The sequence below is a fragment of the Delphinus delphis genome, chromosome 1, assembly GCF_949987515.2.
Source record: "Delphinus delphis chromosome 1, mDelDel1.2, whole genome shotgun sequence".
In the NCBI taxonomy this organism is placed as follows: domain Eukaryota; kingdom Metazoa; phylum Chordata; class Mammalia; order Artiodactyla; family Delphinidae; genus Delphinus; species Delphinus delphis.
This window is the reverse complement of record NC_082683.1, coordinates 100,537,310-100,548,378: the sequence shown is the minus strand read 5'-3', so window position 1 is coordinate 100,548,378 and position 11,069 is coordinate 100,537,310. Positions and strand designations below refer to the sequence as shown.

Sequence of the window (11,069 nt, the reverse complement as noted above, 5' to 3'; positions counted from 1 at the left end):
TGCAGAGTTTCAGTTTTGCAAGATGAAAAGAGTTTTGGAGATGAATGGTAGCGATGACTGCACAACAACCTGAAGTACTTACTACTATTGAATGGTTAAGATGATACATTTTATGCATATTTTACCAATATTAAAAAAATTAAAAAAAAAAAACGGTTACAATAACAATCCACATCAATCAAAACCAGTAGGGAAAGGAGAAACTCGGACTAGCCCAGCTTTAACACAACTCGACCACCAGGCTGTGGAAACAGGAAACCAAGGGCGGGGCAAGGGCAGGCTTCCAGGGCTGTGCCCTGGGCGAGACTCCAGGAAAGCCGCCGGTTGAAGCGGGTCACCGGCCGCCTAGGCTGCCACTGCGCAAGCGCATATCGCGGCTACCACCGAGGCGCCTTTTAAACGTACCCGGAAGTGACGTCTGTAAAGCTGAGACCGGCTCAGGGAGATCTGAACTTCTTCGCACAGGTGAGCGGTTCTGCGACTGTCGTCCTGGGGCCGCTATGAGCTGCACCATCGAGAAGATTCTGACAGACGCTAAGACTCTACTGGAGAGGCTGCGGGAGCACGATGCAGCCGCCGAGTCGCTAGTGGATCAATCAGCGGCGCTGCACCGGCGGGTGGCCGCTATGCGGGAGGCGGGGACAGCGCTTCCGGACCAGGTCAGGCAGAGGGTAGGGGTCCGTGCCCTCGGGTTCCGGGCACTTGAGGGGTGGAGGGTGAGGTAGAGTGGGCACTCGGCCTGGAATTTTGTCCTGGTCCAAGAGGGCGGTGGTGAGAACGTTCTGCGGGGTCGGGGCTGAGGATGCTGCCCTGAAGCTCTGCCTCCTGCCTATTAAGTTGCATCTGCGGCTGTTCTCTTTAATGCGCGATTAGTCTGTCTCTGTTTGTCCAGTATCAAGAGGATGCATCCGATATAAAGGACATGTCCAAATACAAACCTCACATTCTGCTGTCCCAAGAGAATACACAGATTAGAGACTTGCAGCAGGAAAACAGAGGTTGGTCAGGCCTTTTTGTGTAGTTATGATTTTTTCATATGCAGTAATATTTCATAAGTTCTTGCAAAACTGTTCACAAAAGCGCACATTCTGTATGTATTTCCAAGTCAGAGAGGGGCATTGGTGGTTCAGTGGTAGAATTCTCGCCTCCCAAGTCAGTACTTTTAACAGGAAAGTTAGCCTGTGCTCGCCCAGTATCAGTAAAGTTTGTTACATTACCCTTTTCAAGGTCTTACTGATTTTTTATTTAAAGGCAGCTTATCAAAGAGGTGCTTAGTAGAGTTGAATTATTGCATGGTTTATTAGGTGTCCCAACATGGAGGCTTGCATAACAAGAGAATATCCTCAAGGACTTAAAATTTAATGTTTAAATATTAATTGAAATAAACATTAAAGCTAAGATTGAAGGTTTTTTTATGTTCCTTGTGCAAGGTGGAAGAGGTAAATCGTATCCTCGGGAGTATATTCTTGGGCTTGATGAATACATTATTAATGATAATAGTATGAATAGTTATTTGTATATCAGTTTACAGAGGGCTTTCACGTGTATCATGCCATTACATTCTCACATCTTCATTTTGAGGTAGACAAGCAAGGTTTTTATTATTACAAGGCAGATAAGCAATAGGCTCAGAGAGGTTAAATGATTTGCTTAAGAGTCGTAATCTAGTGACTCACAGAACTAAACTTAAACTCATGTCTTCTGAGGCCACATCCCATGTTGTTTCTACCAGATTATGCTGCCACTGCCTAGAAAGATATTTTTCACATAGACCATAACTGTTGAGTTCTGTGGACTTAAACACTAATTTACAACTTTGGATTCATAATGTTACATGAAGTGTCATAAAATTCCAACTGTTTGAGTTTGGCTTTAGGACGTACCTCTCAGACATCACTGCCAAGTTATTTTATTTTTTTGATAGAGCTATGGGTTTCCTTGGAGGAACACCAGGATGCTTTGGAACTCATCATGAGCAAATACCGGAAACAGATGTTACAGTTAATGGTTGCTAAAAAAGCAGTGGATGCTGAACCAGTCCTGAAAGCTCACCAGTCTCACTCTGCAGTAAGAAACTTTGATGAATACATTCTAAATGAATTGAAATCTTGAAATTGTTTTAGATTGTGTGTTTGCTTTTGAAGAAAAGTAAGCTTGTTTTCCTTTCATGTTTATCACATTTGCTGTAGGTTTTACTATAGCTTTGTAAAGATATGAATAGAAAGAAGGGGGTAAAGGGCTGCTCAGGGCCTTTTATTTGAGTAAGACTAAAGTTCCTCCCCCCTTCACCAAGATCTCTTTTCAAGATGTTAATGAATGCTTAGTTAGCTCTTCCACCAAACAGAATGCCAGTTAGTGTTGAAGGTGCTCAGTAAATACTTGGGTAGTTATTGTACATTTCACTGGTCTGTAAGTTCCTTGGTTGTAAGGAGCATGAATTCATCTTTTATCCCTAACATAGTACTTGGCACATAGCAGGGGGTCAGTAAACTTTTATTAAACTGAACTACATAGCATCATACTATGTTGTTAGGAGAGAGAAGTATGGTTTAAAAAAATAAAAGACATGGCATAGTTTCTATACTTTGGTTGCTTATGATTTAATTTGGGAGACTGAGTACTTGTTCTTAAGTTTGTAGAGTGCCTCAGAGTTGTCATTGTACATTCACAGGTACTATATCATTTAATCCTAGATTAATAGATTGACACCTCACTATTTACTGCAGTGGAATTTATGGAAGATAAGTTTCATCTTAGATCCCACTTGAAGCATTTTAATGACTTCAGTTAACTAAAGTCATAGGGCACAGGGATATTTTAAATATGTGAATGGCTTACATCTGGACAAGATAATAATCTGTGGTCCAGAGGAGAAAACTTGATCCTTGAAGGAGACAGAGTTTAGCTTTTATGAAAAACTTGCTAAGAGATATGTCCAATGATAGAATAAGATACTTTGGAATATGGTAAGCTTCCTGCCAATAAAAGTATTCAAATTTAAGTTAAACAGCCATTTAGAGATAGTGTCCAGTGTCCAATGGGTGGTTAGACTAGAACTGATCTTTTGAAAACAAATTATCTGTGAATATCACAAGATAACTTTATTATGGCTTTACCTCTGAGGACTTAGATTGTAGTGAAACTCCTTTGTAACCTCTGTACCACAGATTAAATGAACTTTTAACATCATAATGCACATGTTTTCATGAACTTCCTATCTGTAAAAAAGATGACTTTTTATTCTTAATATCCTCACAGGAAATTGAGAGTCAGATCGACAGAATCTGTGAAATGGGAGAAGTGATGAGGAAAGCAGTTCAAATGGATGATGATCAATTTTGTAAGATTCAGGAAAAACTAGCACAATTAGAGGTAAGATTGTTGATACTTTAGGTTCACAATATTTTACGGAGATTTCAGACTCTGGAAGATACGCCATCACTGTATTATCACTGTTATGTACTGATGTTTCCTTTGTGGTCTGATGTAAAATTAAAATACATCCTCCATACCCTTTTCAAGAAAGGAAATGTAATCAGCAGCAAACAATGAAAATGCCAACTGTGTATTAGCTAGAAATTGAGATATCATATTGAGAGGGTAGAGAGAGTGGAAGGGACAGATTACATGTGAGCTAAGGTGCCTCATCTGCCATAAAAAGAACTCAAATAGGCAATGTCTAAACTTCATGATCAGGAAATAGCAGTACCGGGCATATTATGTAGAATTATGGAAGTAAATACCAAAAGAAATAGATAAAAATATTAAAAGTGGTTGCCTTTGGGAAACAAAGTCAAGGGACTGCAGTCTATTTTATAAGTCTTATAGTCTTGATTTTTTTTTAATTAATTTTTATTGGATAGTCTTGATTTTTTTTAAAAGCTATTTTCTGTAATATTTTGATTAAAAATGGGAGTAATTTACAAAGAAAGGCCTGGGGTGTTAGTGTGCCCATAAAATTGTTAAGGAAAAGCATTACAATAGATCAGCAGTCCCCAACTTTTTTGGCACCAGGGACTAGTTTCGTAGAAGACAATTTTTCCACAGACTGGGGGTGGGGATGGGGGGATGGTTCAGGCAGTAATGTGAGCGATAGGGAGTGGCAGATGAAGCTTCGCTTGCTCACCTGCCACTCACCTCCTGCTGTGCAGCCCGGTTCCTAACAGGCCGTGGACCAGAAGCCATCAGAGGCCCGGGGGTTGGGGACCCCTGCAATAGATGATTTGAATGTTCCTTATTACAAGATGCTGTCATGGGCCCTTTGAGAAATACTAGAGAGAAAAAGACAGGGTCCCTGCTCAGAGTCTAATGAAAGGAATAAGACTAGTAGTATTTTGGTATGAAATGGTATATAAATGCTAGGAGAGAGATACAGAGTATTGAGGGAAGCACTTTATATGGTACAAGGTTTAATGACCATGGGCTCTAACTCTCAGTGAAACCTGAAAATGCTGTGGCTTCCCAGAATTTCCTGCAGAGAGAATAAGGATGAAGAGTGCAAACTGCCCTACTTGGAAATCAAAGGGAGTGGCAAGGTCCCAATTAGGAGCTAGGAGTTAGGTAAAATGATAGAATGATCTTGTCTACGCCGTCCCTAATTTATCTCACTTATGGAAACAGCCTAAGGAAATGTGGGACAAATTTTACTTAATATTTTAAGTGGAAAAAACAGGGGCATTGGATTGAGACCCCAGCAATACCACATGTAAGTTGTCTAAGTTTGGACAAGTTTTTGGACTTTTGTGGGCCAGTGTCCTCATCTCAAAGAGAACACGGATGTAGGCAATGGTACTTACCCTACCTATTGTGTGAGATAATAGATGTAAGACACGCGTGTGATACCTGGCTGTGTGCCCAGTGATTCTTTTCCCCCTTTCTTTCCTTTCTCCAAAACCGTAGGACGTCTAGGAGAGAAGATTGAGCAGAGTGAAATTATTATTAGGAATTTGAAAGATAGAAGAAACAATACTAAAACTTGTGGGAACTATAAAGAGTTTGACAAGCAGTGAATTCCTCAAGTGGAGAGGGACCTTGTTTTTTTCTGTGTAGTCCTAACACGTGGCATGTGGAAATTACTCAGTAAATGTTTTTTAAATGAATAAATAAGTAGAATTTTAGGAAATTCTCAGTTCTTTTGTTTCCTTAAAACTTTTAAAATTAAAATAATATGCTTTCTGTTTCAGGCCCAAAACAATGTGTTCTGATGCAATTTGACAGTCAAAATACCTGAAATGACCATATACTTTTTTTTTCCAGCTTGAAAATAAGGAACTTCGAGAATTATTGTCCATCAGTAGTGAGTCTCTTCGGGTCAGGAAGGAAAACTCAATGGACACTGCTTCCCAAGCTATCAAATAATTCAACTTCTGAATGACGGCTAGAGATTGTTTATCGAGGAAGGAAGTTATTATCTCTCTATTCGAGTATTGTCCATTCAGTGTCTTGCCTCAGACTTGATTTAACGTTGATTAAATGTATCAAGTGGCAGTTTAGAATTCGCAGTCAAAAGTGGCTGTCCACGAAACAGTTTTGGGGTATGTTAGTGAAAATACTCACTAAAATACACTGAGTTTCACCATTCCTTTCTCTAAGAGACTACTTTTAATTTTCATTTCTGGGACCTCAATTTATATGAACTGTTTTCAGTTCATTTTTGTTCTTTCATATCTCTGAAACTTAGAGCATTTTATTATAAACCAGCAATTTTATTTTATATAGGATTATAAATTGCAATTCTTAAAAATTTTAAAAAGAGATTAGCTTTTTCAATATATTTGGCATAAACCTGGATTTGTTTCCATTTGAGAAAAATAATACAATTCCACAGAAGTAGATTGGCAGATTCTCTAATTTGTAATGTCATTCACCTTTTTTGATGTTTTAAGTCTCTCTGGTGCTAAGAGTTGGCACTTTATGGCCTGGTGTCTTTACTCTTAATTTGAGAGAACCTATTGCTAATCCCTGGGAAACATACTTGAAAATAAGTCAACTGTTTTTTTTACTAGTGGTAGGATAATCATCGTATTGTTCAAAGAATGCTGAAAAATTTGTCCTGTGTGTGTTTACACACACATGTGCTCTTAGTTCAGATGCTAAAAGTAACTTTTATTTATTCTATTAGATGTTAGTAGTCAATTTTTCAATTTTGTCCTACTAGGAAATCTTCAGCTTGGGTAGTTTACCCAGTGTGAAGAAGATATAATTGGTTTATTCACATCATAGTTCTTAGGTACTACATTCTACAGTTTATATATAACTTTCATTTACAATTAAGAACCATCACTTACTTGGATGTCTTTCATTACTAGTACTAGTAGTTGGCTTTCTTTCTAGATCCATTTTTCACAGGAAGCAAAGTTGTATCACTTAATGAGAGTTTATTACATTCATAGAAGCTGTGTTGAGATTCAAATGCTAAGTGGTCAGCTAGGCCCACTCATCATTTCATTCCCCCATCTCAGTTTACTCACATTTCAAACTTATAAATTACTTCATGTAATACTATCAATTTAGGTTTGCCCCAAAATAATTGAAATAATGAATGCTAAACCTGTCAATATTTCCCAGTAACCGAAAGCACTATACTGCATGGGAGAGACACATCATTAGAAAGAGTTTTTTGTTAGTGCTTTGTGTGGTGTAACCTTTTTTTTGTACAGCCATAAAGAATTAACTCCAAATAAAACAACAGAATTTCTCCATGATATCCTAAGAGCATCTGATCCCAGTAATACGAAAGGACTTTGCCTAAAATGGTAGGCTGTAGTGAATCGGTATATGTCATTTTTGAATTTGTCAAATTTCTATTCAGAATCCTGCGAACAATTTCCACCCGAAGTGTGGACGTTTTTATCTCATTTCCTAAGAGTATGTAAACTTTTAGTCTAGCCATTTGCCTTGCAGTATATGTCCTAAGTGCCACTCTGTGTTCCACAGTTCCATTCAGGAGGCAGGTACCCTATACCATTGGTCAGCTGCCATGGCCAGTTTTCAGTGAAAATGATAAGGTAATCAAATGGCCCATTAAACTATAACATGGTGTCTGCTTTATGTTCCTTTAGAGTTGTTTGTAAAGTTCTTTACATCTCAGATATCAGGATAAATCTAAATGTTAACTTTTCCCCCTGGTAAATCAAAAGCTTGAAGCATGAGCCTCAAGAATTCTCAGCACCCTATATAATGTGAATTCTAGCTGGTGTTAATACTATGAAAATAGTGTGTAATTAGAAAATTGAAGGGGAGAAGGAATGTTCTTGACTTTGGTCTGAATGGGTATGAAAGTTTATTTTGCAGTGGATGATGGAACTTGACTGATGTGCAAAATTTTAGTAAAAACTTATCTTTTCTAATAAAAATCTCATTTTGAGAATATCAGCTAATTTTACTCAGTAATGAGTCTAATTATAGGAAGTGCAAGGGTTTATTTTTCACTTATATAGCAACCTATCAGGTACACAGCGTTTTTCATAAATACTCTCTAATTATCACATTGTAGTTCAGATAACTATAAATAGTTGTTTCTGAAAGGTTTTAGAGGTTTCCTCATGGTTAGAAATCATAAGTTACATGATTACAAGTCAAAGTATAAAATTAAAACCGTTTGGAAGTATCTTGGAAAAATGCGTAAATATTATTGATACCTACCTTTATTACCTTATATTAATACCTTATGCATAATTTGATTCAAACATTGAAGATCTATTTCAGTGTTCCTCAAAATGTGGTTCACTGACCTACTACAATAGAAGTTTGGGGATGGAATCTAGGAATTTGTATTTTAATAATCATCCCAGATAACTTCTAAGGACACTAGTTTGAGACTGTCTAGTTTACTATGTTAGGCACTTGATTTGGAGTTATGAATTTTAAAAAGCAGGGGGGAGGCGTTGACAGTGTTTTTGAAGAAAAATCTGGTAGAAGAGGCAAACAATGTGATAAATCCAATATAAGGATGTATAGAGTACAGAGGAGGGACTATTTACAACTTGAGAATCCAATAGAGACAAAATGAGTAGAACTAGAAAGCTTAGTGCTTTCTAGTTATTATATAATCTCCATTTCAACTGTACCTCATTTTACAGATACTCAGGCACGAGGAGGTTGTTATTATTCCAAACTGAAACCAAGATTCAAACCCAGACTTAAACATATTCTTAACCATTAAGTTAAGATTCCTTTAAATGCCAAATACTATTCAGAGTTCAAGTGGTTCTTGAGAGGAAAATCTATTTTATTAATGGTGCAAAAGATACACCACAGCCCATATATTAGAAAATTTCATGAATTTAATAAATGGAGTCTTAAGGAATGAGACATAATTGTCATCTGTTTTTTAGAGTGGTGTAGCTGAGAGTATGTGCGTGCAACTGAAAAGAGCAATGCTTAGAGCTTCCCTGGTGGCGCAGTGGTTGAGAGTCCGCCTGCCAATGCAGGGGACACAGGTTCGTGCCCCGGTCCGGGAAGATCCCACATGCCGTGGAGCGGCTAGGCTCGTGAGCCATGGCCGCTGAGCCTGCACATCCGGAGCCTGTGCTCCACAATGGAAGAGGCCACAACAGTGAGAGGCCCGCGTACCACAAAAAAAAAAAAAAAAAAAAGAACAATGCTTAATCAGTGCTTAACAATCCTTACTGTTGATACATACAGGAAAGGGTGCAGTTCTGTCTTTCAAATCTGTCTCCTTAGCATGTTGTTTTTCAGCCTTCACGCAATTTTCTTGTTGCAAGAAGGTTGCTGCTCTGCCAGAAGTCATGTCCATGTTTGAAGGCAGAAAAAAAAAGGGAAATGTCGTATGCCAGCTATATGTATTCTCTTTTATGAGGAAAAGCAACGCTTTCCCAGAAATCCAGACAGACTTCCCTTTGTCATTTGCCTGACCTGTTACATGGTCACTTCTAGTAGCAAAGGAGGCTGGGGACATAGCTGCCACAAATAAAATCAGTATTCTATTAGCAAAGAGGAAACAGTATTGGTAAAGCAGCTAACAATGTCTGACACAAGTCCTCTTACACTGAATAGATTTTAACAAGTGTAAGCATTAGCCAAAGGAGTGTGTTGGTGTTGAGTGGCCAAGGAATGGGCTGCGGAAGACATCTGACATTTCTTTTTAGGCTGCCCATTATCCTAACTCCTATACTATAGTTAGGGAACCCATCACCTAATGAGGCAGAGCCTTCCTCCGTCCTAAAAAATTTGAAAGTGTCAGATGTTTTCCCAGCCACTTTGCAGCCAGTGAAGATACCTCTGCCTTAAAAGTTAGTGATACAAAGAAGCAGGGAACTATGCTGAATTCTTTGAATAAAGGCAGTGACTACAACACTGGCTACTACATCCACCTCCACAGAAGGAGCAGCAAGTGGCTGTACTGACAACATTCAGTATCCAGTGTCAGCAAAGTCAATGGTGTAAGCTGCAGTGTCTCTGCCCCAGTGGACACAGTGGGGTCTTCACTGAAGCAATTATCTGAAGTAATTATAGAGGTTGTATAGCCTCTAATTCTGGTTTTCTGGCTATCCAGAGATCCTGAGGATTACCTGAGAATTATTAGCTTTTAATAAAATCACTTTTTGTTAAAATTAACCTGAATTGACTATAATTAAGAACGCTGACTGATAAAATAAGCATAGTTTAAAAAGCAACAATGCAAATATAAATTTTGTCAACACATTATGCATAATTTTGCCCTTATGTTTTAATGTAATTTTTGACATAAAAAGATGTGACATGCAAATTATCAAGCATAATAATTCATCACCTAATTTAAAAAATAGAACATTACCCATATGTTACATTTATTTATTTGTGCTCCTCTCCTGTCTCTACCCCTCTGCTCCCTCTTTTTAATAGTTTTATCACATGAGAAAAGACCTAAAATATGTGTATAACACTAAAGTGACATTTTTTAGTTTTGCTCCTTTTTGAGCTCTATGAAAGTGGTATTAGACTGTATAGTAGTCTATGGGGATTTGATTTTTTTCACTCTTCATTATGTTTCTAAGATTCATTGTGTTGTATATAGTTGTCATTCATTTTCATTGATGTACTAGATTTCATCATGTGACTACAGTATATTGTTAAGAGATACATACATATAAAATAATAAAATTATACATTTTTTTAAAAATCCTTGCTAATATCTGACTCCTAATTTTTAATTCTTCCTCCATCTACCTCATTGATATTAGACACGTTTCACTATAAGCAGTTGTATTTCGTATTCCGCAGTTATTTCACTTGCAGTTGTCTCATGGCAACTTTCAAAGTGAATTAAGGACTATTATCCACTAATATTCATAGTGGAAAGCAGATGATGCTTTTTCTTTTGTCACTCTCCAAGAATGCCTAAGAGAAAGTGGAACCTTCAGAGCTTCAATGAACTACAATTCACTCAACATTTCGTCTAGCCTCCTAGAAATGGATTTCTGTATGTTATTGATCCTAAGATTCATTTTTATTTCATACTTTAATGTCTCTGAAATTGAGGTATGTCTTATACATGTAGGGGTTGTCATCTAGTTGATTCTAAGCATAAGAAAATTGGTTTGCATTCCTGGTGGTGTGACTGGATAAAGTCAAGTTCTTGATATTTCAGTCAACAAACTAAGGACAATTTGAGAAAGGAATGGGGGTTTAGCTGTTTTCTGTGAACTTTCCATTAGCACTTACTGTAAAATCAGGAGTGCCAGCATAAGAATTTGGAGTATGGCTGTATTCATTTTCTATTCCTATGTAACAAATCACCACAAATTTAGCAGTTTAAAGCAACACCTATTTAATATCTTACAGTTCTGTAAGTCACAGGTCCATGCAGGGCTCAGCTGGGTTTTCTCAGGATCTCACAAGGCTGAAGTCAAGGTATCATCCGAGGCTAGCATCTTGTCTAAGGCTCTGGGCCCTCTCCCATACTCACGTGGTTGTTGGCAAAATTCATTTCCTTGCAGGTGTAGAACTCACAGGAGATCATCTCTGACTTCCCTTGCGTTCTACCTCTAGACTCCCTTTTAAGAGCTCATCTGGGGACTTCCCTGGTGGTCCAATGGTTAAGACTCTGTGCTCCCAATGCAGGGGTC

General features: G+C 38.0%; 1 protein-coding gene across 2 annotated transcripts; it reads left to right on the top strand.

The window, feature by feature from the left end:
- The first annotated feature begins 424 nt into the window (after positions 1-424).
- SIKE1 (suppressor of IKBKE 1) lies at positions 425-10,085 on the top strand. Of its 2 annotated transcripts, none has more exons than XM_060027665.1 (5): positions 425-659; positions 893-998; positions 1,925-2,067; positions 3,259-3,372; positions 5,257-10,085. In XM_060027665.1, exons 1-5 carry the CDS (start codon positions 501-503, stop codon positions 5,356-5,358), a joined length of 624 nt encoding a protein of 207 aa, XP_059883648.1. In that variant the 5' UTR covers positions 425-500; the 3' UTR covers positions 5,359-10,085. The 2 variants fall into 2 exon arrangements, with proteins under 2 accessions (XP_059883648.1, XP_059883657.1); XM_060027674.1 differs by lacking the exon at positions 5,257-10,085 and adding an exon at positions 4,900-5,220.
- Positions 10,086-11,069: the final 984 nt, after the last annotated feature.

Excerpts from the sequence above, each read along its gene's own strand:
- SIKE1 (XM_060027665.1), top strand. The coding sequence starts at position 501 with ATGAGCTGCACCATCGAGAAGATTCTGACAGACGCTAAGACTCTACTG. Across the intron at positions 999-1,924 it reads CTTGCAGCAGGAAAACAGAG|AGCTATGGGTTTCCTTGGAG; the intron begins GTTGGTCAGGCC and ends TTTTTTTGATAG. Across the intron at positions 3,373-5,256 it reads AAAAACTAGCACAATTAGAG|CTTGAAAATAAGGAACTTCG; the intron begins GTAAGATTGTTG and ends TTTTTTTTCCAG.